The sequence below is a fragment of the Salvia hispanica genome, chromosome 1 (genome assembly GCF_023119035.1).
Source record: "Salvia hispanica cultivar TCC Black 2014 chromosome 1, UniMelb_Shisp_WGS_1.0, whole genome shotgun sequence".
Lineage (NCBI taxonomy): Eukaryota > Viridiplantae > Streptophyta > Magnoliopsida > Lamiales > Lamiaceae > Salvia > Salvia hispanica.
In genome coordinates, this window is record NC_062965.1 from 14,678,656 (window position 1) to 14,704,694 (window position 26,039).

The 26,039-nt window shown below is 36.0% G+C and overlaps 3 protein-coding genes across 13 annotated transcripts; 1 reads left to right on the forward strand and 2 right to left on the reverse strand.

Annotated features, from left to right (window-relative positions):
* Positions 1 to 237: 237 nt before the first annotated feature.
* LOC125202765 (DNA oxidative demethylase ALKBH2) lies at positions 238 to 6,074 on the reverse strand. Of its 10 annotated transcripts, none has more exons than XM_048101224.1 (11): positions 5,812 to 6,074; positions 5,611 to 5,727; positions 5,347 to 5,536; positions 4,538 to 4,827; positions 3,716 to 4,307; positions 3,558 to 3,626; positions 2,785 to 3,131; positions 2,221 to 2,405; positions 1,779 to 1,916; positions 1,326 to 1,444; positions 238 to 1,201 (listed from the first exon to the last, which is right to left on the reverse strand). In XM_048101224.1, exons 1-4 carry the CDS (start codon positions 6,058 to 6,060, stop codon positions 4,619 to 4,621), a joined length of 765 nt encoding a protein of 254 aa, XP_047957181.1. In that variant the 5' UTR covers positions 6,061 to 6,074; the 3' UTR covers positions 238 to 1,201; positions 1,326 to 1,444; positions 1,779 to 1,916; positions 2,221 to 2,405; positions 2,785 to 3,131; positions 3,558 to 3,626; positions 3,716 to 4,307; positions 4,538 to 4,618. The 10 variants fall into 10 exon arrangements, with proteins under 10 accessions (XP_047957181.1, XP_047957177.1, XP_047957183.1 ...); XM_048101220.1 differs by having other exon boundaries at positions 2,785 to 2,956; positions 3,081 to 3,131; positions 3,716 to 4,827; XM_048101226.1 differs by having other exon boundaries at positions 238 to 549; positions 649 to 1,201; positions 3,716 to 4,827.
* Positions 302 to 3,425, forward strand: LOC125202762 (cellulose synthase-like protein E6). The gene is made up of 8 exons (XM_048101212.1): positions 302 to 573; positions 636 to 960; positions 1,042 to 1,182; positions 1,277 to 1,408; positions 1,498 to 1,710; positions 1,804 to 2,025; positions 2,223 to 2,570; positions 2,645 to 3,425. Exons 1-8 carry the CDS (start codon positions 302 to 304, stop codon positions 3,182 to 3,184), a joined length of 2,193 nt encoding a protein of 730 aa, XP_047957169.1. The 3' UTR covers positions 3,185 to 3,425.
* A 1,601-nt stretch (positions 6,075 to 7,675) lies between the features above and the next one.
* On the reverse strand, positions 7,676 to 24,692 carry LOC125221793 (sister chromatid cohesion protein PDS5 homolog A-like). Of its 2 annotated transcripts, none has more exons than XM_048124061.1 (34): positions 24,398 to 24,692; positions 23,421 to 23,624; positions 23,120 to 23,301; positions 21,808 to 21,934; positions 21,508 to 21,726; positions 21,053 to 21,269; positions 20,660 to 20,805; positions 20,433 to 20,578; positions 20,022 to 20,171; positions 19,829 to 19,877; positions 19,542 to 19,733; positions 19,221 to 19,403; positions 18,235 to 18,389; positions 18,022 to 18,148; positions 17,744 to 17,893; positions 17,603 to 17,662; positions 17,378 to 17,514; positions 17,137 to 17,254; positions 16,890 to 17,021; positions 16,274 to 16,473; positions 13,780 to 13,936; positions 13,461 to 13,607; positions 12,534 to 12,614; positions 11,818 to 12,441; positions 11,618 to 11,719; positions 11,126 to 11,205; positions 10,645 to 10,696; positions 10,442 to 10,525; positions 10,313 to 10,347; positions 9,202 to 9,264; positions 8,970 to 9,032; positions 8,722 to 8,885; positions 8,128 to 8,489; positions 7,676 to 8,033 (listed from the first exon to the last, which is right to left on the reverse strand). In XM_048124061.1, exons 1-34 carry the CDS (start codon positions 24,488 to 24,490, stop codon positions 8,001 to 8,003), a joined length of 5,034 nt encoding a protein of 1,677 aa, XP_047980018.1. In that variant the 5' UTR covers positions 24,491 to 24,692; the 3' UTR covers positions 7,676 to 8,000. The 2 variants fall into 2 exon arrangements, with proteins under 2 accessions (XP_047980018.1, XP_047980009.1); XM_048124052.1 differs by having other exon boundaries at positions 10,313 to 10,350; positions 24,398 to 24,691.
* Between the last annotated feature and the right edge of the window lie 1,347 nt (positions 24,693 to 26,039).

Genomic DNA, 26,039 nt, shown 5'->3' on the forward strand with positions numbered 1-26,039 from the left:
AGTTACTAGTCACAACAGACATCTAAGGAGTTGAGATGCCAATAATTTCCACATCAGACCAAGATCAACAGCATCCTACGAAATTGGTCTCATTTTCGTCACTTGAAATAGAATACTAAGCAATTTTAAGACGTAACTACCAAAGATGTCACGACAAATACCAAAACTGGAGAGGAAAGTCATCACACCTCTTCCACAAAACGACATTCCTCACTGATTTGTTTTTATAAAAAGACATTGGAGACAAATTAGCAAACCATATTTTCCAAGCACAATTTCAAAAGAGATACAGAAAAGGGATATGAAGAAAAACGAGTACATGCCACTGTTTGAGAGCAAGGCGGGCAAATGGCGCGGTGTTTACTGGTTTTACGCGATTTCTATGGCGGTTTCCATAGCATTGATCTGCATCTACAGAGTGATGCACTTCCCACAACAACATGGACTGACAAGATGGACATGGATTGGCATTTCCATGGCAGAACTCTGGTTCATCATCTACTGGATCATCACTCAATTTGTGCGGTATCGAGCTGTCTCCCGTTACACCTTCAAAGACAGGCTCGCCCGAAGGTAAAAAACCATGCCTAACTAAACCATCAAACCAAGAACTGACAGAAAAGCTTTTCATGCAGATACGGGGACGACCTTCCACGCATAGACATATTTGTAAGCACAGCTGACCCTCAACTGGAGCCGCCACTAATGGTGGCTGACACTGTGCTGTCGGTGATGGCGTATGATTACCCTCCCGAGAAGCTCAGCGTGTATCTTTCCGATGACGGGTGCTCGGACTTGGTGTTCTACGCTCTTTATGAAGCTTCAAAGTTTTCCAGAGTATGGCTGCCATTTTGTAAGAGCTTTAATGTCGAGCTGCGGGCGCCTAATGCTTACTTCTCTGCTGTTAAACAAGTACCTAGTGATGACCCTACTTTTGCCAAAGAATGGAGGGAAGTCAAGGTACGTAATGCTCAGAATTCTTGACATCAGCTCAAAATCTGATTTATATTCATCTTCTTTTTTGTTTTCCTATATTAACAGAAGCTGCATAACGAAATGGAGGCGCAAATAACCGACATCATGAAGCTGGGGAGAGTTCCTGATCATTTGAGGAAGCACCACAAAGGACTTCATGAATGGAAATCAGGCGCAAGCAGAAGCAACCACCACAACATTCTTCAAGTACGTACAAAGAGTTCATCTGCATATAAAAGCATTCCACAGAGTTAGTTAAGCAGAACATCTCTAAGCGTGATTTCATTTTGTGGTGTTTCAGGTGCTAATTGACGGGAGGGGTAACAAGGCAGTGGACATAGAGGGGAAACCTTTGCCAATGCTCGTATATTTGGCACGTGAGAAGAGACCTGGGTACCCACATAACTTCAAAGCCGGAGCCATGAATGCCTTAGTAAGTCCAATGAGCTTATAGCATTCTTCTTTCTACCTATCTAACATAAGTTCATGTTCAATGGATATAACTCTAATGGACTTAAGCAGATAAGGGTGTCATCTAGGATAAGCAACGGCCCAATCATTCTCAATATAGATTGTGATCACTACTCAAACAACTCACAATCTGTGAGAGATGCATTATGCTTCTTCATGGAAGACAAACAGGGTCATGACATTGCCTATGTGCAGTATCCTCAGCGTTTCAATAACATAACAAAGAATGATCTTTATGGAAGTTATTTGAGAGTGCCAACTGAAGTAAGAGTTAATAACGCTGCAAGTTACATAAATTCATACTCGTATAGATTGATAAAAGGAGAACTTACCATAATGGTTTACTGATAACTGAAGGTAGAGATTCTAGCCTTGGATGCACATGGAGGGCCACTATACATTGGCAGTTGCTGTTTCCACAGAAGAGACGCTCTCACTGGGAAGAAGTACGAGAAGGGGTCTCCAATCAACTGGAAACAAGTGAATGAGATACAGGAACCAGAAAGAGAAAATCTACTAGAGGAAACAGCCAAGTTAGCAAACTGTAGCTATGAAGAGAACTCATCCTGGGGCACGGAGGTTCTCTCCCACTCTCTCTTTGTGCACGTGCACACACACACAAACACACACATACACACCATACATATCATGTAGTAAATTTTTTTCTTATGTTATACGGCTAAGTACAGTCAAATTTTATGAAAGTATACAAAGGGAGTCATTAAGGACGTGACCACAATCACTAGCAAGTCTGATACAGATATAGTTACTTACAGATGGGGTTGAAGTATGGATGTCCTTCTGAAGATGTGGTCACTGGATTATCGATACAGTGCAACGGATGGAGATCCGTCTACTTTAACCCAGGGAGGAAAGGCTTCTTGGGAGTAGCTCCTGTGACGCTGTTAAGTTCACTAATTCAGCAAACTCGATGGTCAGAAGGCCTCTTTCAGATATTCCTGTCAAAATATTGTTCTTTAATCTATGGCCATGGAAAGATCCCAATACAACTTCAAATATCATATCTCTGCTACAACCTGTGGGGAGCAAACTGTTTGGCTACGTTATACTATGTAACTGTACCGACCTTTTGTCTTCTGAAGGGAATCAATTTGTTTCCACAGGTATGCATCAACATTTTACTTTTTTTAGAACAATCACTTTTTATCCTTTGAGAATGCATTGATTTTTGCCACAGTTTTCAAGCAACTGGATTCTACCATATGCATATGTTCTTGTAGCAAAATACACTTACAGTCTGGGTGAGTTTCTCAGCTGTGGAGGCACACTAAAGGGATGGTATAATGATCAGAGAATGTGGCTGTACAAGAGAGTTACCAGTTATCTTTTTGGATTCTGTCAAATAATCATGAGGTACTTGGGCTTCGCAGAGTTGAATTTTGTAATCACTGGGAAGAATGTGGACGATGATGTTTCTAAAAGATTTGAGCAAGAGATGATGGAATTCGGCGCAGCTTCATCGATGTTCATCATTTTAGCAACAATTGCGCTGTTCAATCTCCTTACATCAATCTCAATCGCCAGAAGCATAATTATCAAGAAGCCAGCAACAGATTTGGATGCTTGTGCATTACAGATTCTTTTGAATGGGGTAGTGATAATAATCAACTTACCCTTGTTTGAAGCCCTCTTCCTTCGGAAGGATCAGGGTTGTATGCCCGCTTCTGTCACATGCCAATCAATTATCTTAGCAGGGTTAGTTTATATGTTAAGATAGATTATATTCTTCTAGCATGTGAAGAAACTAGTAAAACATCTAGTCATTACAAGTACTTGCTGACATTAATGCATTACCATTCATGTTTCGAGAGAAAGAATACAATAAACAAGGACAAACCAGGGTGTCCATATTGTGACAGATATCATCATAATAGATCTGCAACTTGTATAAATGTATAATGCAGTTCACAAGAAATGGAGAGAAAATATGAGCCAACCAAGTAAAGCTTTCTTTTAGTTAAGCTTCCAAATTTGATGTACAGTTAAATGGTCTCGACAGTGATCCATATCAGTATTTTTAGTTTAACTATAATACAAGCACTCATAATCATTCTTCTTGTTGTACACATGGGTTCACTTTTGTATCTTACATCAATTGTTCTTTCAGCATGTTCGACATGTGCAGGCGCGGTACCAACTTCAACTAAACAGGTTATCGGCTCCAGGACATTGCATGCATAAATAACAAACTAGTTCATTATCTGCAAGATAATCTCCAAATAAGAAAAAACACAAGAGGAATTATTACAGTCTTGGAAGTGGAGTCAAGCCATGGATCATCTTCATCCTTTTAAGTACCCACCGTTCTCCGGTTACGATCTCCGGATCTTCTCCAACACCCCAACTCAAAACACCATCATTTTTCAACTATGTGTGTGTGTGTGAGAGAGAGAGAGAGAGAAGGGGATACATACCTAATTTAAGATTCTGTCTCACTAAAAATGCCTGTAGAACTACACAAGTTAATCAAGAACAAATATTAACTCTAAACCCATCCTTGGGGATAAAAAACACGCGGCGCGTGTTATCACATCCGATGATACTATGCAAGAAAGGATATAAGTACAAAATATTAGGACAAACAGCAACACTATATTCTATTGACGAAGAAAACATCGCCCTTAATGAATTTACAGTGCATTCAGATCCACAGGACACGGGCATTTTTTAGCCTTTATCTGATGGTGAAAGCAACTCTAGCTCACTAGTCACTAGTGACTAGTCATTCATCAACATCACATGTAAATCACCACTGGCTTCCACTGCAAAGCAACCAGTAGTTTCTCCATCGTCCATGCTCCTGCATGCAACTCCCTAGGCCTCTGTATCTTGGATACATTCTCATAAAAAGAAAAATCACTCGTAAGCAAAGCGACTGATGAGTATCATGTCAGATTCAATAGCAATGTAGAGCATGGCACCGGGCTTAACAAACCAAGATTCCCATAATACTCAAAAAGAGGCCAACAGATCTACATTTTGTCATGATACTGAGCCAAAAAAAAAACTTCCTCAACATATGCAAAGTACTGGTGAGTTAAGTTAGTTACTAGTCATAACAGAAATTTACGTAGTTGAAACGTCAATTATTTCCACATCAGATCAAGATCAACTAGCATCCTCCGAAGACTTCTGATAGCTGTGCAATTTGTCATATAATGCGTCTGAAGGTGAGATTAATCCGTGTGGAATCTGCTTTCACACGTTTGGGCACTGAGTGGAGCCAGTCCCTTTGCGTGAAGCCACTCATTACGAGAAGAGACCCATGCTTTAATGTGAAAGCATGCTGGTCACTGTTGTTATTGAGCTTCTTTGCTCTCTTACTAGGGGGTTCCCCTTCACTTCTTTCAGCGGACTTAACTGCAAGAAAATAAAATCAGGGTCAACTTAAAACACAATACAACCAGCAATACCCTGTTAGTTGTAAAATGAGCTAGATAACTTATAATTCCTTCACTATGAGGTGATTGGTTTTAAATTAAAATAAAAGCAATCAAACTTATTCCCCTTCTTTTATTGATATCACTTGAAGTCAAGCTAATCATGGTCTGCTTTCTAATTTTGCTCATACATTTGCCATTTAAAATTGTGGGCAAGCAACATCTGTAAGAAAAACTAGATCCATTTTCAAAACGTTGAAAAAGGCAAGATTATAGATCATAAGTTGCTAAGCAAGTTAACTGCTTCTACTTTGCCAGTAAAGAATGATCGTTTAGCATGAAACTAAACCATGTCATGCCTAACAACTAATCATGCAATAAGCAGCAACTGCAACATAAATGCCAAAACAATCTTATACATGACTTTATGCATTTTCTAAACATACAATCAAACAATGGAAAACAACAACAAAAAAAGCATTAACCAGGAGATGGTCACCTGGAGCACCTTTACTCGGTTTCTTCTTCAAGAGAAAATCGCGTTCACATCCAAATGAAACCGAAGCAATTTGAGGAGTTGATCCATAAAGCTTCTCGTCGTCAGCATGCCAACCAACATAATCATTGCCTCCTTTGTACCTATTCAGCAATAAGCTATTGAAACTGCTTCCAGGAAGAGCTTCATGAACCTAGGGTTGCAACATCGAAGCATTTGTCTTTCAGTAAAACACCAATAACGATACTTGGCAGAAGAAAATCTCACCATATCCAAAATTTCCTTGAGTGGTGGAAATTCATCCCATGAATAAGCATGAGGATGATATCCGCTATAAACTAGCTGCGGCAATCCTTCACCTGCAACGTAGCACGTATCCCTGGGCTGTCGAAATGCAGATAAAATTAAAGCATATTCACATTATAGCATTTGTAATATGAAATTTGTTAAATCGTGAAGCAATCGAACCTGGAGATGTGAGCGGGCAAAAACGCGGATGGTAGGTCGGGTCCAAGGGATGTTTTGATGGAGATAATCGAAATAGTTGGAGGAATGTTGGTATGAGATGAATCGCGGAATCTGTAGAATGTGACTTCCGTTACCTAAATCCAGCTCCAGCACCTTCTTAGGTTTCTCTGCTGTTGAATTTTCCGAATTCGGGTGAGGATCATCAATAGGATGGTGTTTCGCTATCAATTTCAAGAGACCGCCAGACATTTGGAGAGAGTGTAGTGGTAATCAGTGCTGGGTTACAATGTGAATTAGATTTATTTTATTGAGTGAACTGCATAAAATCTTTCACTTTTCGCACGTAAATGGTACTGATCTTTATTTTATATCACTTTCGATACTTACAAATCACAAAAACTTGATGCAATTTTCTTTCCAAAATATCCTCTAAACAAATACATTTTCTCATTTATGTCATAAAGAATATTTTAGGTATACATAAAATTAGTACCAAAAAGTGATATTATAATACCTTCTCTCGTTCTCCTTACTCTTTATACTATTATTATTAATCAATATTAATATTATTATTTTAATGTTATAAATTAATAATTAATTTATTTTTAATATCATTCAAATATAGTTAATTATAATTATAGTTATAATTATATTTAATTATTATAAAAATATTATTGTTATAATATTAAAATTAGCAGTAATTAATAAATAATTATAGTATAATTATATAAATTATGAATCATATAATACTATGTAATAATAATTGTGAATTGTATTCATAATGATATAAAGAGTTGAATATTTTTAGTTAGGTGTTTCAATCTTAAAATGAGGATAAAGTATTTAATTATTTTAAATAATTAATTTAATTAGATATTTTGTTATTGATTTATATTATGAATGCAATTGATGTATGTATAAAAAATCAAAAGGAAAGAAGAAAAAGAAGATAAAAGAAAAAAGAAAGAAGAAGAAATATAAACTAAGGAGAAAAAAAGAGAGAAGAAAGAAAGATAAAATACTAAAAAAATAAGAAAATGAAGAAAAAAGAATGAAGAAGAAACTAAAAAAGAAATAAGAAAAGAAGAAAAAATAATCACACATTTGGTACTATTTAATTGAAATTTCCAAAAATATCCTCCATAACAAAAAAATCACATCTTTGGTACCTGAGGTTATTTTTGTCACAAGGTACCAAAAACGATATAAAATAAAAATCAGGTACCATTTACGTAGTTCACTCTATTTTATATATAGGGAATTTTGAGTGTAATTATACAAATACCATTAAAATGGGAAAAAAAATTATAATATATTGTATTACAAATTTTTGGTGATTGACTTTTTTATTGGTAATTTTCAAAATTTGCTTATACAAAAAGTTGATTTTTACAATTCTTTATATTTATTTTATTTTAAAATTTTGAAAATAAAATATGAAAAAATTTAGATATTATAGTTTAATTTTATATAACAGTAATGACCTTTTTTTAAAAAATTTATACAAATACTTATCTTATTTTAATTTCTATTATGCAAAATACTGAATCTCATGTACCTCATGTTAATGAAGTAATATGTTAAGATATTTGTATATAGTTTGTCTAATTTAATTAATATTTGTATTTAAAAAAATTGGAGTACTTTAACATTTATACCCTAGACCTGAATAGCAGGATGATTATAATTGTGTCAGAATTTGCGATTTTTGAGCATTTATGACCGAAAATGTGATTTTCGGAACGTTGGATACTCAAAAGGTGAAATTGGCATTTTTTAAAGTACATCATTTTTGTAGTTCAGTATGTTTTAAATGAAAAAAATACTTAAGAAAGATACTGCATTTAAGAATGTAGGCACAGCATAGCTATGAGCGTTTGAACGCAATAATCAAATACAGTTTAGAAGCATACATACAAATCATGATTGCCGAGCTACAAAAAACGAACTAGTAGATGTTAGTACACCTAATAGCTGTACACAAAAATCTCAAAAATACGAACTAGAGCCGATTGCTGAAATCCATTGCATCGGCAACTATACGAACCAATGGTTTATGCTACACTACTGTGGTGCTAAATCCTACACGAATTTATTCATATCCAGGTCCACGGATCTCGTCCTGCTAATTTTGCTACCGCGATTACAATCATCAAAGCGCAGCACCACCATAAATGTCGGTCGTCTCCCTATTTCTTTCCTGCCCGTTGTCTCCACGTGCTCTGCATTTCGAAACACCAATCATAGTCAAATTAGTCGATCTTAAAACATTTGCATGAGTTGTGAAAGTGTGTATACGGATGAAGTTTGGAGTACCAGAAGTTCGTCATCAGAAGCCTCAGCATCTGCAGCGCCAGAATCAGAAGTGCTCTTATCAGGCTTATCCGATGCTGCAGGTTGGCTGTCCCTGTCCGTGTTATCTGCTTCCTCAGATTCCTCCCCTCCAGATTCTTCTTTGTCTTCGTCTAATTGCTTCCCATCTGAAGCAGAAACAGCCTCGTCCTCCAGTTCACTAGCATCGTGTGGAGAGCCACCAACATGGTCACTATGAGTGTTTTCAGAGTCGTCTTCACCCTCTTTGTGCTCTTCTGATTCAGCATCCTCCTCATGTTTCTTGTCATTATCAGACAGCTCCTCATCAGACACACTCTTATGACTCCTCTCATTTTGTTCCTTCTCTGGATTGTCGGAATACAGACAGAAAAAGTTGAGTGCATAAACTCTCCTAGTGCGCTATTTTGACAACTAATATGTATGCGCCACTATGTGTGACGAAGTATGGCGGGTAAAACATCCTAGTTATGACAAAAAACACTAAAAACTTTGAAGAGAACTCCACGAATAATGTCATTGAAAAGTATAAACACTGTTAGCCATTATATATTGAAGTACTCATAGTTGATCTATCACCTGAGTCTGACTGATCAACCGGGGACTTTGTGGAAGACTGAGGTTCTGCAACCACTGGTTTTTCTCTCCTTTCCACAGTGAAAGTAATCTTCACTGGACCTTTTCGACCCTCTTTAGGACTTTTTCGTGGAGTCCTCTTCCCTCTTACTTGAGACGACGGAGATCTGCCAGTCAGTTTCTACATAAGCTAATTGCAAAGAAAAGAGATAAGCATCTCAGCTCCTGTTTATAACGGAAAAGCAACTTACTTCATGTCCAACTTTTCAACATGTTCAGAACCTCCCACCGTTTTCTTTTTCTGCCCAGGTGATCTGCAGGTCCAATAATGCGGACATCAGAACAAAATAACTCAGTTAAAAAAATTCAGAGAAATAATGGGAGATACGTACAAGTGAGGCGGATAATTAAGTAAGTTAATACAAAAGATGTAGTAATTGTCAATTTAAAAAGCAACCATCTATCCAATTCTTAAAAACTCACTTCGCACCCAACTTTTCATCTTGTCCTGAGCCTCCAGTCGACTTCTTTCTCTGCCCAGACGACCTGCAGGTGAATTAAATGAAATGAGACCTAAGTATAGCCACATTCAACTGCAAAGATAAAACACATGGAGACAGGAAATTTGCTAAGATAACACCCCAAAAAATGCTATAGTCAAACATAAAATACTATCGTGTCCATGAGGTAAAATGCCACAAACAGATATAGTTAAGCAGCACCTCACTCAAAAATTGGGATGAATGTACAGACCCCAGGTGTAGCAATTTCCTATCAGAAACACCAAGAGTTTGCCCTATTTTGGTGCAAGTTTTGCAAACCACAATTCCATCTCCAATGGATTACACGAAATTTGCACCAAAAGGAATGTTATAGTTCTGATGAATACTCCAATCAATCTCTTGCGAAATTTGGGTGACCCATAATTCCTTACTCCAATGGCTTGCACAAAATTTGCACAAAACTTGCACCAAAAGAAATATTCTATAATATAGCTAATTATCTTATTTTATTAATTTCTGTTCTTTATATACAAATTATGTTGACAATAGTTTATCTCAAATATTATTGATCAGGTAAAGTCACTAATAAAATTTATACTACTATATTTTTAGATTTTAGATAAATATATATATGTATATTATACTCCGTATATACCAAAATATGAGATTTACTTGGATAATGTATACAAATAAAATGCAAACATTTACAGAAACACCAGCACTCTGACTTGACGTAACTAGTGTTGTAAATGAGTCAAGCTACTGAAATCTAAACTCAGTAAAAGCTCTTTCAAGCCTGTTTAGTGGAGCTCATAAGCTTAGCAAGTTAGGCTTGAGCATGGAAATATTTGGCTCGTTAGATATTGAGCAAGCTCGTTTCTTGAGTTAGCTTGAACATATAAAATTATTCACTTTATACAACTTATACATTATACTATGATTATTTATAATAAATCTTAAATCCACTTTATTTGCTAATGAATCTACAATACAACATATTTTGTGCAAATAAATAATTTATTTTTTAGAGAATATGTAGATTAAAATGAATAATAAATAGTGTGCCCTAGTTTATAGAAGGCAGCACTCACCCTCCTTTGGGACGAGAGCCCTTTGATGAGCCAAGCTGCTGCAAATGGAGTATTGACACTGTCAGATCTAATGCTAAACCAGTGAAACATTTCTAGAAGGAGAAAAATAAAGTGATATTTGCAATTCACCTTTGATTTGTGATTATTCTCAACTAGTTCCCAGCGCTCCCTATCTAATTGAAGAACTTCCACATCTCCATCATCATATACTATCTGTGAGTCCAATCAAAAGATAAATATTTGATAACAACGGGAATTGAAAATAAACTCAGGAATGAGAGAATTATGAGAAGACGCTGTCAATTAATTCTAGAGTATTAAATGCCTCTTACCACATGTTTCTTTTTATGGGTATCAAACGACTTTATTACACCTTCGTAAAATCTGTGTAATACCAGAGAAGTATTAATGACATGAATCGCTCACAATGAACATAAAGTTTAACAGTTTTGCTATGGAAGTCTGCTACTTGAAAGTTGAAACAAAATGTAAAAATAAGCTGATGATGACTGTATGCAGATATCATTAACAACAGTACTGAGGTCTTGGATAATCCAAATGAAGGGGGAAAAGATACCTATAGCTAAAGAAAGTCAAATAATTGTGGATGTAATTATGCAAAAAAAAGGGATGAATTCATAGTCCAGCCACTTCTTATTAATTTTCTGTTTTATTCAGATCAAAAGGAGAGCTGCATAGGAAAATCAAGTGTGCAATGGTTTGAAGTGTTTAATGCCTACATCTCCATTCTGCAAAGTTGCTTCTCCACATGCCTTATGATATTTTATAGCACACAAATTGAACAACACTTACTCCTTATCCATCGGCCACCAAACTTTTATTCTTGAACCGATTAAGTCGCTACTACGGCTTCCACTGTCCTTGGTTGTGCACTAAAAATGAAAGAAAGTGGAAACAATGTTGGAAAGTGTAGGGAGAGAAAAATTCTGGATCATTCACTTTCATGATAGAAGAAAATGGAACCAGTAATATTAAAAACCGCATCTCATAGCTCGATGGTACTGATCAGCATCTCAATTTCGGATGTAATGAACTCAAGAAAGTGAACCAGATTAGTCTCAACAATACAGCTCAATGATCCAAATTAATCCCCCATGTAGTTTGTTTCTTACTATACTTGTCATTTCTAAAATTGGGATGCATATGACGATCAAGTTTCCATAAATATGCTTCTTTGGCGTTTTAATATGGAAAAGACATCATTAGTGTCCATATACAGTCATTAAGACCATGTATATGCATAATCTCCATTCATTAGATAAATCGCACAAATGATGCACTGACCTTGGCTAATCCAGAGACACTTTTCTTTTTCTTCTTCAGGGACGCCGATTTTGAAAAACTGAACGAGGGTGCCTCCTCAGTTTCTTTGACTTTCTTACGCTTCTGTACATACAAGAGTTGGTTAGTTTGCAAGTTAGTCAGAATGAAATTCATATGATGAACTGTAGGCCTTCAACTTATTGCATAACTTAGAAGTAAACCTTAGCATCAGGGGAGTGATCGAGGGACTCAGCACTATCTCTGCCAGGTCGTTTAGCTTTCTGCTTAGAGGAGGCACTGGATTTCTTGCCCATACGGGAAAGTAACAAGTCAGATTCAGCCATTTTTTCTTGTGCCGAGTGATCTTCTGAAGAAGATTGAAGATCTTCATCCATTTTGTCAGAAACATCATTAGTATCTTCCTGATTTACTTTACTGGACCTCTTAGAACCCTTTGCAGGAGTTGTTTGGAGAGATTTATGAGCTTGAGAAGATGATGTTCTCCTACGTTTTGGGACAGGAACATCCTTGGATTCATCCAACAATGTTTTCCTCTTCTCTAGCTGGTGGATGTTTCTCCTCTTTTTCCCAACATGCTCATCATTGTTACTAGATCCAATCTTGCCAGATGTTCCCAGGTTATCAGTATTTATTTCCTTCACCATTTCCAATATATCAAAATCGTTTTCTTTGGAGATCCCAGTTGGTGCAGACTGATTCTTTGCCTCTTTTCTTGCCTTTGCTGCTTTAGCTTTTAGCCGTTTCATTAACTTTCCTAACGGTATCTCACTGCCCTCGGCTTCACTATCCTTTATGATATCATCCTCTGCATGTACGGAATTAACCTGAAAGTGACAAATGAAACCGTACGACTATATTACCACACAAGGCCAAAACTAAGATATAAGATACCAGTAGCACATGTTTTAATACTTACAATTTCATTAGTTTCCAATTTAAGTGATTCAAAGTGGGCAAGAACACCATCTTCTGCCAGCCAAGTCTTCTCTTCACCAACCTAGTTCATAATAAACAAGAAACATATTCAATCAGATAAATGGTTGCAGCAAAAAGAGAAAAAAGTAGTACTACTTTCTTAAAAGGCTTATAAATTCTAGATGATATTTTCGCATTGAGATAAAACAATCTTGCAGGGTCAACAACAAGACCAGAATTCAGTTACCCACTCAATTGCCCCAACAAGTAAAAAGAAAAAGACACAGAAGAAGGCAAAGTCAAAATAATAATAATAATAATAATAATAATAATAATAATAATAATAATAATAATAATTCAACAATGTATGAGCACCATCAAAGCTTTTACTGATATTTCATGGCATAAATGCAGCAGGCCAAGATAAAACTGCACACAAAGAAAATGTCAGTGCAGATGGCTGAATGATAGAACAATTTGGATTTCCAATGATCTAGCTATATAGGCATAGGCTGTGTTAAAGGACTTGTGTTGGGGCAATGCTTAATACCAACAGAATATCGAGAGATACAAATTATCAAAGCATGCAGTGTATCCAGAGAACTGCAGTTAGCCAAGCATAAATGAGCATAATAGGGAAAAACAGCTTCTGTGCACAAAAAAAACACGAGTCATTAGGTTTGACATTCATCAGAGCCAGCCAAGGCTGGTGCGTAAAGCATAGAACATAAATGACCACCCTACCCCTTACAGAAACTTAACAACAAAAAATTATTTTCACTTTAACATTAACTGCTTCTTACTACAATCAGATGTAGAGAAATCTAGTGACAAGAATTCCATTCTCTCGTTAGTTATCATCTTATCAAGAGAGATACAAAGGCTTATGCAAGTATGTATATTTTTATATAAAAGATGGCATACATACCGGCGAGGCATCTTCATCTTTCTTCGCACGTTGTTTGTAAAGCCCAGCTGGTAGGGTCACAGATACACTGGAGCCATGAAGAACCTCATGATTTGGAAATAACTTCTTCACAATTGACATACCAAGGTCGCACAGAGCATACGAATTCTGTAATATATAATTTGGAATTATTCCACCTTAGGAAAAATTAATCTTGAAGCATTCCAAAGTAGGTCATACTAGTATATCTTTTCCTAGAGGAAAGATATTTTTTCTCGTCAAGAGAAAAAAGTACTTTAGAAAATGAAAAAAAAAATCTAGTAGCATTTAAATATCAAACCTGGGACTTAGTCGTATCAAAAGCATCTGTGGAGCGCTTGATACATAGAAAAATAGAATTAAGCAATGAAAAAGTCTCCTTGTCCTTGCTAATGCTAACATCAGATTTTCCATCTCCGTCTCCATGCACCAGCATTGATAGGAAAAGATAAGACTTCCTGAAGCAGATTCACGTATATTAAATGGAGAATGAGAAATGCCATACAGTAGCAGTATCTTTACAAGTATACCCAATATGCTGCAGTCACTTCATACTAGCAAAGCAATCGTTCTCATAAGTTGTAAGCATTGTCCCAGGCACGATAGATGTACTAAAAATGTGGACCTAATCAGTTCAATTTTATCAAAAGCAGAGGTCTTTTATGGGAATAATAAATTTATAACTTAGCAATAAATGCAACCTCCAAACGCGACAAAACAAATTTCTTTAAATGCTCTTCTTTCCTAGGTAAGGAAAATTAACTTCGTTATGCTGTAATAAATCATTTCTGACTTAAACATACCTTTCTGGAGTAACCACATGTCACACATAATAATCATAACATTAACTTAGTTGTCCTTTAAGAAGCCACTACATTAAAATTCTATGATAAGTTGATAACCATCAACAGATCCAATCAATGTAACAAACAAGTACTCATAATATAACATGGATAACATATGTGCTCTTAATCCCATTTGGCATTTTCCCATCACAAATTATCTCGACAAATGCATTCTTCCAAGTTTGTATAAATCATTTGAGCAAGTATCAGCCAAGAAAACACGGAATTCATTCTCAAAACAATAAGAAAAATTAGAAAATTAAACCATGTTATAGAGCATGTGATGCAATCAAAAAGCAATCTGACAGGTTGATAAGTAATGTTTCTCTCGACACAACAAAAAAAGACCTCTTATGTTCGAGCACACACACGAAAAAAGGTGCACAGTAAAATGCCACACATCTATTCTACTCTAGTTACAAGTACACTCAGTTATAGATGCATTTAGATGTTTCTGAATGATATTAGATTATGTATATTAAAATTTCACCACTAATTTAATCACTGAATAATTTTTTATATGCCTAGAATGTAGTTCATGGAAGTTATTTTTCAGCTTATGAAAACTAGTGATCTACATATAACCAAGAATATAGACTTATTAGTATGTAAGTTAAATGGTGTCGAAATATAGACAGACAACATAAAGCTTGCCAATTGTCCACTGAAGCATTAAATAACAATCTTTTAAGAGATATCACGACCACAAACAAATTTAACTATATACGGAAAATGGCCATAAATGTAGCAAAATCATTCTTTGTTGGGCTTAGATGATAAGTTTTATAACGTCGAAATTTTTAAACATAGCAGTATTTATAAAGCTTTGAGTTGATGATATGTTGATCACATGTTAATGAGACCAACTTATTCAAAATTTGATGTTACTGAGATTCCTCCTTAGATATTTGGGCACGGGAATTAAGAAGCGATGTTTAGTGAGTTAAATAGAGATATAATAACGTATGATAAAGAACAAAGTAAATAAGTGAGGAGAGAATAAAACAGGACGGAAAATAAAGTAGGAGAGATTAAAGGCGTTAATTTTGCAAAAGAGGAAAAGTTCTACTTACCTTAGGAGGAGAGAATAAATAGGAGAGTTAAAAAGGGTTAATTTTTTCCAAAAGAGGAAATGTGTTACTTACCTTGGGACATCCCAAATACTAATCGCTTACCTTGGGCGAAAGGAGTATCAACCAAAACTTTTCTAGGACAAGTTCACCATATTACATGTTTTGGTTTTTATTTTTGTTTGAGTCAAAGGATGATTTGATTTTGTGTCCTTCGCCCTAAAGAGTTGCCACTCCTACACAGGAATAATTTTTTTATTTTCAAAAATGTTTAGAGGAAATAATAATATCCAAAAAGTTCAGCTTAAAGATTCATATTCCATAGCACTTGTTTGCTTTGACTTCCGATGGCCACCAAGGCCAGAGGTGCATCAGAATCACGCAGATGGTCATATGATATCCTCTGCCCATTTAAATTATTGAGTCAGGTTGCTTTGGTGATTTTTCAGAATCAAATTATTTAATGGCGTATTAGGATGGGAAATATGCAAGCAGCAAGAATCCTAAAAGCCAATTGAATCGATGATCATTTCAGCTCCACAAGACTGTATCAACATTGTTGAGAGCTGAAATTGCAATATAGCACCCATTTACATGGATACCCTCCAACTGAACTCAAAAGGTGTGGTAAGTTCAGAGATCGGACAAACGAAAATGCCTAAGGAAATATAGAAGCAAATGCATAGCCATGATTGAAGTATATTGTTTTACCAAGAATCCAAGACCAAAACAACCTAAAGTGATAGGGCTATAAACTACTGCCATGCTAAGAGAAAATAAATTACAATCAGGATGTTCTAAAATAACGTTACAGCTGCATGTTATTAACTTAAGTTCTTTAAACTTCATTTTAGCAATTACAATTGCCAGTCTAAGATACCTGTACATTTCTTCAAATGTTTTGACATCTCTGGACTCGTCAAGACTAGGAAACGAGGGATGATGAGCAAGAGAATGCACCACATATGGGAGCAAGTATTCTGGACTGTGTGGGGGAGAATCTGTATCAGTCTGAGAAGAAGCCTGCCTCCCCCTACCATGTCGACACATCTGAATGATGTCTTTCAAATTGCATTTGTTCTGTCAAATAGTTAAGTTAACATTATGCAATATACATGCGAAACTTCCAAGAGGTAGATTAATCAATAGCAATATGTTTAGATACAATAAAAGATAGGTGAGTTATTGTTATGAGTACTTCAGAAGAACTGTTTAGGACTGTGTATGGACTAATGCGTTTCAAGGTCCAGGGATATATGGTTTGATTTCAAGAGCATTTAATCATGTTGAAAAATCACAATAATAACATTTTCCCACCAAAGCCATGCCATACACTGTATCCACTAAGTTATATCAATTCTCAAATAAGGACCAACACTATGATAGTTGTCTTATCTGCCACCAATTTTAGAATATATTTTCCAAAATATAATTTATTTATGTACTGTCCATGCGTTAAATTCCATTGTCGGTGAAGAAACTGGAGTGGCCTTTACCTCCTCGACATCTGCCTGTTGAGTTGTATTGTCAAGCAGGAATGCACAAGCATACTTAGGATCCAGAGCCCTGTCCTTTACATATTGATGAATCTTGTCAAGCAGTAGTTTCTTTACCTCAGGGAATTTATCCTACAAAATCATTTGGGTGGGAGGGTATTAAGAAAATAATACTCTATTTAAGGTATTAAGAATTAGGAAATTTATTCTGTAAACATCTACATACTCCTAACCAAATGCAATCTACCTCTGAGGTTCTCAGTGTAAGGTAAAAGACATCAACTGGAATTTTGTGCTCCCAGTACTTTGATAAGCGAAGAACAGCTTTAGCTGCAGCAAGCTTCAAATGAGCCTTATCAACTGAACTGGAACACGAAGAGAGAAATGACATCAATGCCAGAAACATTTAGCAACACTCGGCAAATGAAGAAGACATCTATGACTCCAACACCCTAAAAGAAAATTTGAGATATGAACAGCCAAGATACCTCGACCTAATCTTGCTAGAGATATCACCAAAAGTTAGAATGTTCTTGAGGATACCAATCAGGTCATCAATGCCAGAACGAAGGTGGGCATCCTTGACAGGTAAATAGCTCTTGACCAGAGCTTTGACCCCATATATCTGCATGTAGAAGTTGATTCTTATTTAGCTCCAAAGGTTCACAATACACGTACTATTCAGCGAAGATCTAACAGAGTAGCAGAAAAACCTTTAGGGAACAAATTTCACTTCTATCATCCCAAGAATCAGGTGCTTTATCTTCTGATATCTGCAAGTGAAGTGTATAGCATAACAACTGCAATAACCAAGAGAAAGGAACACAAATTCTCATGTATATAATCTGTCATACATGTCCAATCTCCATTATGTTTTCTCTGATGAACTTTACAATCTCACTTTCTCTTGTTTCAAAGACTGGCATAGCAGCTTGTGCAATACACCCAAGAGACTGTAGTACAGCTGGCATGTGTGCCTTCTCTTCAAGCATATCAACTAGCCTCTAGTTATTTAGAACACAGGGGATAGAAGGGAGAGAGAACAGACTCGTGAGCTAGCCGAGAAAATAAAACAAAAGTAATACAGAATTCAACATGATGACAAATAGAAGAAAAAGAAGGCAAATAAAACCTTATAAAGAACAGAAAGGGACATAAGCCCATCATCTTTTGTGATGGACGCCAGTGCATGAACAGCATACTTGGCCTGCCTTCTGTTACCCTCGAAGCATATACGCTCAAGTATAAGGTCTAATGATCTACAAGGAAACCGAAAGTTTCAGTTAAAGAAGATGAACAAAAAACGGCACCAAATTAATTTAAAACAAATATTATATCGTCTCACCTTGATGAAACACCCAGTTGTTCTCGGATAGTTCCCCCAGCCTTCGCGAGGATATGCAGAGTACCTTCCTTTATTATTTCGTTTTCGTCCTCAAGAAAATGTACCAAGTCCTCTTCAATTCCATGTAGCAGCAGAGGACAAAATCGAGCAAGAATCTACAGGTTGTAAACATCCATCAGAAAGGATTTACAAATGTTTAGGTTGTCAAGTAACAACTCCCATGAGATATAAGGAGTCCTTTAAGAAGATCAAGCATGCAATCATTAACCATAACAATTCGGTAGTGACAAAAGAGATCTGGCATGATAAGCAACCTGAATTGTTTCAATGGAACAAGCAATACTAGTGCAATAGTACTATAGTAGTACTCTCTAGAGGGTGCATGGCTAATTGGTCAGAAGAGAATGGGAAAGGAATGGCAACTGCAAGTTTGGAAATCAGAAATGATCCGTAATAGAGTGTTTTGCTACCCCACATGAGAGGAATCCTCCATCCTTCTAAGCTTTGGGGGAGGGGGGGAATGGAATTGAATCCTCCTTTATAATTAAACCCAAACCTCATTCCAGTTCCCCTTTCACATAGCCAAGCACACCCCTATTTTCATCTTATAATCTACAAGTATACATGGTAAACCATCATAGGAGATCATTATAGCATGTACCACTTGCTCGATGGCAGAATTCAAATAATTGTGAAGTTTTGCAAATTGTATGTGCCTCACAATTCAAACAAGAGTATGCATATCTGAAGAGTTTGATTTCAACCAAACTAGAATATGTACTCAAAAGATATCTGCATCTCCTGATTTTCAAATTTTCAGGCCATAAACTCTGTGATATGAAAACATCTCAGCAATTTCAGGTTTCAAAATGCATATAAGCTTCTTGGTTTCCACAAGAAAACACTCAACAGCCATCCACAGAATCAAGATGTCATTACATCAGCAGTTATCTGAACATAAACAGAACAAATAGTAGATGTCATACCACAAGAATAGTCATGCAGGACAAAATCAAGTCGTTGTTTCCAGAAGATTTGTGTTGGCCAGCCTCAAGAACAATTTCTTTGACATGGTCCTTATCAAAAAGTAGATAAGAGCATTTCAAAGAAAGAGTGCTCAGGAACTCATAGAGTCTATCCTCATCCCCAAGGAGTTTCAGCAAATCATCCTGTACAATAGCAAGAAAGATTGAGGACTGCTTATTTGATTACGGAAGCATTTTCAAGTTTAATTTATTGCAAGAAAGAAGGGGAGATAACAAAAGAAAAGACACCAGAATGGTATCATCATGAGATTAAAGCCTCACCCGTGAGCTATTGGCATGAATTGAGCTAGTGTTTGGATCTAGAAGTCGAGATACAAGTTTCCATATGTCAGAATCCTTTAATTGGTCAAGATTCTGAAAGTTCTCCTCTGCTCCTGCAGGATTAGTAAAACAACGAGACATAGCACGGAAGCAAAATGATATTTTCTTTTGGCTCTCCACCTTATCACCTTCCTGTAAAATATAGATAGGCAAAGGAGCAATAATTTCATCAAAAGAGCTGCCAAGATTCTTTAAATAGTCAAAGAGATAGAACCAATTGTTATTACCTCAGACAACTGTTTGAGGGAAAGGTATTTATTCATCTCCTGCTGTAGCCTGCATATTTTCTCTCAATGAGACTATATTACACGTATTTAGGCATTAGTAGTGTTGATGTATACCCCAACTCATGCACCACTATCCCCCACCCCAATCCAACCCCCAAGTCTCATTTAAGATAGTGTAATATGTTTCACGTACCTTTGTTTCTGTTCGAGTATCTTCTCAAGAGCCTTAACCTCAACTTTGTCAAGCTCAGAGAAGATACAAACCCACTTTTTCACCTTATCTTTGACAGGAAAATTGGTTGGGAACAAGGACAAAGATAGGATGGGCTCAATTGTATCTGATCTGTACATAGAGATAACAGTGCCAAATAAATTAGAACACAAAAATCATGGATGTTAAAATATCATTGCTAGAAACCAGTTTTGGTCAGTGCTCCTACTTCTCTCTATTAACTTAATTGTAGATTCACTTCATGAGCTTATTACAGTGGTGTTAGTTTCAAACAAAATAAACTGCCTCCAAGAGCGTTTGATCACTATACTTATTCTCATATTGATTGGTCATATTTTTGCAAAGCACATAAGTAGGACTTCAATGACTTACCCGAAATCTTTATCGTAGAAACATCTCAATATCTTCCCCACAATCCAATCAAATTCACCATTCTCTGTCATGCCACTAGATTGCTTCGTGCAAGATGCTTTGTATATGTCAGCTAACCTCTCCATTGTATACCTTTTGACAAGAAGCTGGAAGCCACAAAAATTGTTACGGAATAGCAGGGAGATGGCAAGAATGAATGATAAAAACGATGAGAGAGGTATACATACAGATTTGTCTCTAAGGCGTTCAGATACCAGTTTAATAGTTTCAACTGGTATGGATGTAATGGCATGACATACCACATCACAAACAACTGAGACGACCTTTTTACGAACACTTTCCTCATAGTCCAATAACCGATCACAAAGAGCAGCTGGAAGAATTGATTAAAATAATTAGTACTCCCTCTGTCCCCTAAAAATAGAAACTTTCTATTTTAGGAAATTTCTTTCCCTCTAATGAGGTTGGACCCATTTTCCACTAACACACTTTAGCTTCTATCTCTCTCTTACTTTACCAAAAACCCATGCTGTTTCAAAAGTTTCTATTTTTAGGGGACGGATGGAGTATAAATATCTTAGAAACCGTAATATAGGGGAAACAAGAGTAGGATTTCTTACAGATTATTTGAGGAGCTTCCGGTCTAAAAGGATTCACCAAAAGACAGCTCTCGACATGTTCAAGTACAGACATTCTGACCTCTGCCACTCTATCAGTCAGTCTTTTCAAAAACTCTGAAAAGACGGGCTGGAAAGCTCCAGAAATAGTAGACTCGGGCAGAGAAAAGAGGTCACCAACCAACTCCACAGCTTTCAAACGAACCTCCAATTGATCGCTCTGTTTATGTCAAGATTTTAAACGCGGACAATGAGTTCAGCATAACCAATACCACAATATTTGGAATTACTAAAACCACTTTCTTTTGAAGAACTTGACAGATAAAAAGGAGATAAAGAAGGTGAATTAGATGCATATGACCTCAGGCCTTCATCCCGACGGAGAAAGCATAGTCAGGTATGCGATAATTGAAGTAAAATATAGAGATGAATATCTAAAAGCACACAGGTAAGATTACCAGTAGCTCTCCAGTAAGATAAGGAACAACTCCTGATAGGATTTGAGGAGCAGATCGATAGATATTATAGAGTACACCCTGGTAATTCATCTCAGATTTCAGGGACCTGCTGTCTCCTGACATTGAGGACACAAAAAAGTGCTTTATGCTAGGTTCCAGTTTTTCAGCACAGCGTTCTACCACATTCATAGCTAGCCTCCTTGCAGCCATGGTGACATCCTGGAAGCAGAGACTTCAAAGTTCATTTCTATTTGAAAAGTCATTAAATCCAGATAACGGGAGCAAGGAACGAGACATTACCTCATTTTCACCTCCTAAAACAGACAACAATGTAAGTAACAGGTTCTCAGGTACATCCTCACTTTCTTCTATGAGAACCTCCATGATTGTTCGCATTGAAGTGAAAACATTCTCAGGATGATCATCTCTGAAGGTGAAATATAATTCAAGACATCAATACAGTTAGCATCAAGTTACCCTAGTACGGGCATTTATGTTTCTAGATCAGTTATCAACTACGAGCTTATAGGACAAACATCCGCACAAGTTTGAAAGAGTTTGTTTCTCTATGATTAATGAGCAAGCAAGCATTAGCAAAGGTAGTAACAGGGTTAGCAAGGATCGGATATAACAGATTAACAGTTTAACAGTGCTACACAAGTCTATCTTAAGTACATAATATAACAAACTTGCTCCAACCCCCCCCCCCCCTGATGTTAGTCCATGAATTTAGATGCATCAGCCATATTATAAGGATCTAATACCTTAGCTTCTTTACTCTTTTACAATATAGGAATTCCACAAATATTTTATACATATTTTTGGTTTACAAGGAGGTTCAACACATAATGTGTACCTACAACAACATAGTTCAACACATAATGTGTGGTACCTACAACAACATATTGATGTCTCTTTGTATTTCGTTCTCCTTTCACCATATCTCAACAAACTTCGCATAGAATAGACACCTTGACTTCAATAAACATAAGTTACATAACTACTGAATCCCTCCACCCCTCCCCTCCCCTCCCAAAATACATTGAAAATGAAACAAATTAATAGAAACTTGCCACCATTGGAAAACGTTAAGAATGGTAATCAAGTTAAATATTTGTTGAACATACCCATTCAGTATATAGTATTAGTATATACAAAAAAAATCTGTCACCAAACTGAGTCATAAGACTCATAATCTAAAATGTTCTAGCAATCACAAAACCATCACTTTTCCCACCACTTCTCTGACTTTCAAGGAAAGGGAATTGAAAGGACCCTAATTGGCATGCCAAATTGGGAGAGTTTAAATTGGTAACAACTAACAATAATGGCCAAAGGGAAAAGCAAAGTAAAGAGGGTGACCAAAATTCATTTGAAGGGACTTCCAGATGTATCCTATGTAAAATTATGGTTTAGTTAGAACATCTAGGAAACAGCTGAAATTAGACAAATAAAGGAGTGGCAAAACATTTAACACAATCATTTAGAAGCTAAACAGTTTCATGCACTTTGACTTCCTAATATAAAAGTTGTGGCAAACATAGCTGGCATCAATACAAGCATAAACTTGGTTCTCAATTAATGAAATAAGGTGCAATTAAAAGAGTCATACCTGGCAACAGTGAAAAAGGTACTGAACATATCCCTTATGAGATCATCACATTCAAGATCCAACATAACAACACATGATCTGTATCTTGCCAGGGTTTCAAGAATAACAAGTATCCTTCCAAATGATGGGCCATTTATGTCACTTAAGCCACTAAAAGTACTCACAGTCAACTGAAAAATGTCCTGTGAAAGATCAGATAGTGACTATCAGAATCTAAGCATAGATATACATGTTTAAAAACCAAGCACAAACTTGAGATGTCATCTTGATTCGCTATTTCTTCTTCAAAAGACAAGCGCACCTTCATGATATCATCTTCATAAGGAGCCTCGGGTGCAGTAATTCGAGTTATTTCACAAAGACATGCAGCAACAAAAAGATTTACTTCTCGGTCATGATGTTTTAACAGCCCCGGCTTCACAATAGCTTTCAAGAAAGACTGCATGGAGTCCAACATTGTTTTGGGTGGTGACTGATCTAATTCAGTTAGGCATGTCACTCCATGCTGCAACACAAGGGAGAAATCAATTTACTATTAACCAACTACTTAAGCATCCATGTAACCTCATATCAAGCAATCAGGAAACTTTCATAATCTCATTCCTATAGCTACTCCAAACTCCATTGGGTAACTTCAAATAGCATTTTTTAATGATAAACTTGAAAGAAAGCTTCAACTAACAATGCAGAAGCATGATCCCTGCCACATAATTGGACAACATTTTTGTTTCTCTTGAAGTTTTGCTTCAAAAAAAATCTTTAGTGTAAAACAAATTACAGGCCGAACAAGTCTCCTAAACATTACTAGTACTAATAAACTTAGAAAAGCAGACAGGACTTGTGCCCAACCCTAAAGGCAACAACTTTATCCATAAAAAATCAGAGAGACTTATGGAAGTATCAAAGAGCCTAAAACGAACCCTAATTTGATCCCAACCCAACAATCGCAAAGCTACGAAATCCACAATGCAGACACATGCACTTGTAATTGAACTCAAGCGCAACCATATTTTCTATATCACGACTCACAAAACCTTACAATCTCGACACGATATGCCACGGGATTCAAATTGGTCAGAAAAATTAACAAACACGAACCGCACCTAAAACAAGCCCTAATCCAACTCCAATTGTAATGCCAGCTCAACTTCCACAAACTAAAAGCATGCATCAACAGACGGAGCTTCCAACCGACAGAATTCAATTTCCAGAGGCCAAAACAATTTCTCAAATTAAAATTCGCATGCAAAAAAAAAAAAAAAACACGCGAAGGCTCACCTTCAAGAGTTTAATGAGAGCGTCTTTGGAAGACGGAGGCGCCTTCAACTTCGATCCCAGCTCCTTGAGCTGCTGCTGCAGCTTCTGCGCCATTTTAAGTGAATTTGATGGAATCTCAGCCAACTTCAAAATTGAAGTCGAATTCTCACATGAAAAGAAGGCGCCAGGCTCAGCGTGGTTTGAATGTTCGTGCCGCTGAGTGTATGTGTGTTGTGAGTATAGTGAATTTGGGGATTTTTTGAATTTCTATTTGGATTTTCGTCGTTGTTTTGAAAAATGAAACGAAAAAATTCAAGCTTTGTTAGAAATAAAAACAGGTAGTAATAAAAAAAAAACTGAAGCGGGGCTTTACCCATCAGATTTATGCTTTGGGTAATTTGCATCCTGGGTCTCCTAGTTTACGATAATTGCAGCGTGCTCTCATATTGGACTATTGTGCAATATCGAAATAATCGTACTTCTTTTTAAAATTACTAAGGACTCGTTTGATACAAAAGATGGGATATGAGAAGATATGTAAAACAAGATAAGAAATAAGGGCTTCATGTCAAGATATGCAAAGATATGTTTTTTTTTCGTTGTTGTTTGATAGAAAAGAAATTATCTAAATTTGTATTGTATATTAAATAACATGGCTTAACTTGACAAATTGGTGAGATACATAAACAAGGTTAATGTTATAATTTTGGTAAGATTAGATAGGGCCCTGGTCTTATATTGGGCTTTGAGTTAAGCTTAACTATGATATCAAACAATTAGAAATGTCCATATATAATTCTCTATCTTGGTATTACTAACTCAATAAATATTTAATTTTAAGCCTTTCATGATGAAATGGAACAGTATTTTTACTTCCACTAGTATTAACACCCGCGCTATACACGGAACATAAGATTTTCAAATAATGAACACAAATCCTAATGAAATATAGAAAATAAGAATTAAAAATAATATAAAGATTTAAAAAAACGTAAATGTGATTATCTTGTCCCACTTTAAATGAAAATTTCCTCCTTCCTAATAAATAACATTTCAAATTCGGTAATCGATTTTGTACAATTTTAATTTATGATATAAGTGGAGTAAAATAAATGACAAATAAGAGATGTGTGACTAATGATCAAAAAGTATGAGTTAGTTAGAATAAGATGAATAAAGAAAATATGTGTGAGTAGTGATTAAAGAGAAAAACTTAGAAAAACAACCACAAACCAAACAATAGTTCATAAGTTTTGTTTAAGATAGACGAACAAATGATACTATCATTCACAGTACACGAATTACGTTGATCAAGTATGCCATCACTCGTAACTATTGAACTTTGAACGGATACACCAACATTAGCTAAACAAAAATGTAATAAAATTAGTAAGTTCAAATACAATACAATATGATTCAAGATACAATTCAATATTTACCATAAAATTAGTAGTCATTTTTCTTTAGTGAAAGTTATCCCAATGTATTACACATATACATCAAGTTATTTACTATATATACCACAATTAATACATCAATAATAACGTGGGTTTCACTATCTACTAACATTACTTTAACAGTTTAACTACCTATCTCCTCTTTTTTCCTTATCAAATTTATCTTAATTCACATAAAATATCATATGTTCATATTTATATGGACG

What these genes read in the sequence shown, in the direction of transcription:
- LOC125221793 (XM_048124052.1), bottom strand. Translation starts at nt 24,490, where the DNA reads ATGGCGCAGAAGCTGCAGCAGCAGCTCAAGGAGCTGGGATCGAAGTTG. An exon ending in CCCTTTCTGTTCTTTATAAG is followed by an intron (nt 17,894 to 18,021) that starts GTTTTATTTGCC and finishes CTAAATAACTAG; the next exon opens with AGGCTAGTTGATATGCTTGA. An exon ending in ACATTTGAAGAAATGTACAG is followed by an intron (nt 13,937 to 16,273) that starts GTATCTTAGACT and finishes AATCTGCTTCAG; the next exon opens with GAAGTCTTATCTTTTCCTAT.
- LOC125202762 (XM_048101212.1), top strand. Translation starts at nt 302, where the DNA reads ATGAAGAAAAACGAGTACATGCCACTGTTTGAGAGCAAGGCGGGCAAA. An exon ending in ACCACCACAACATTCTTCAA is followed by an intron (nt 1,183 to 1,276) that starts GTACGTACAAAG and finishes GTGGTGTTTCAG; the next exon opens with GTGCTAATTGACGGGAGGGG. An exon ending in ACTCATCCTGGGGCACGGAG is followed by an intron (nt 2,026 to 2,222) that starts GTTCTCTCCCAC and finishes AGTTACTTACAG; the next exon opens with ATGGGGTTGAAGTATGGATG.
- LOC125202765 (XM_048101224.1), bottom strand. Translation starts at nt 6,060, where the DNA reads ATGTCTGGCGGTCTCTTGAAATTGATAGCGAAACACCATCCTATTGAT. An exon ending in TTGCCCGCTCACATCTCCAG is followed by an intron (nt 5,728 to 5,811) that starts GTTCGATTGCTT and finishes GCATTTCGACAG; the next exon opens with CCCAGGGATACGTGCTACGT. An exon ending in ACCGAGTAAAGGTGCTCCAG is followed by an intron (nt 4,828 to 5,346) that starts GTGACCATCTCC and finishes ATTTTCTTGCAG; the next exon opens with TTAAGTCCGCTGAAAGAAGT.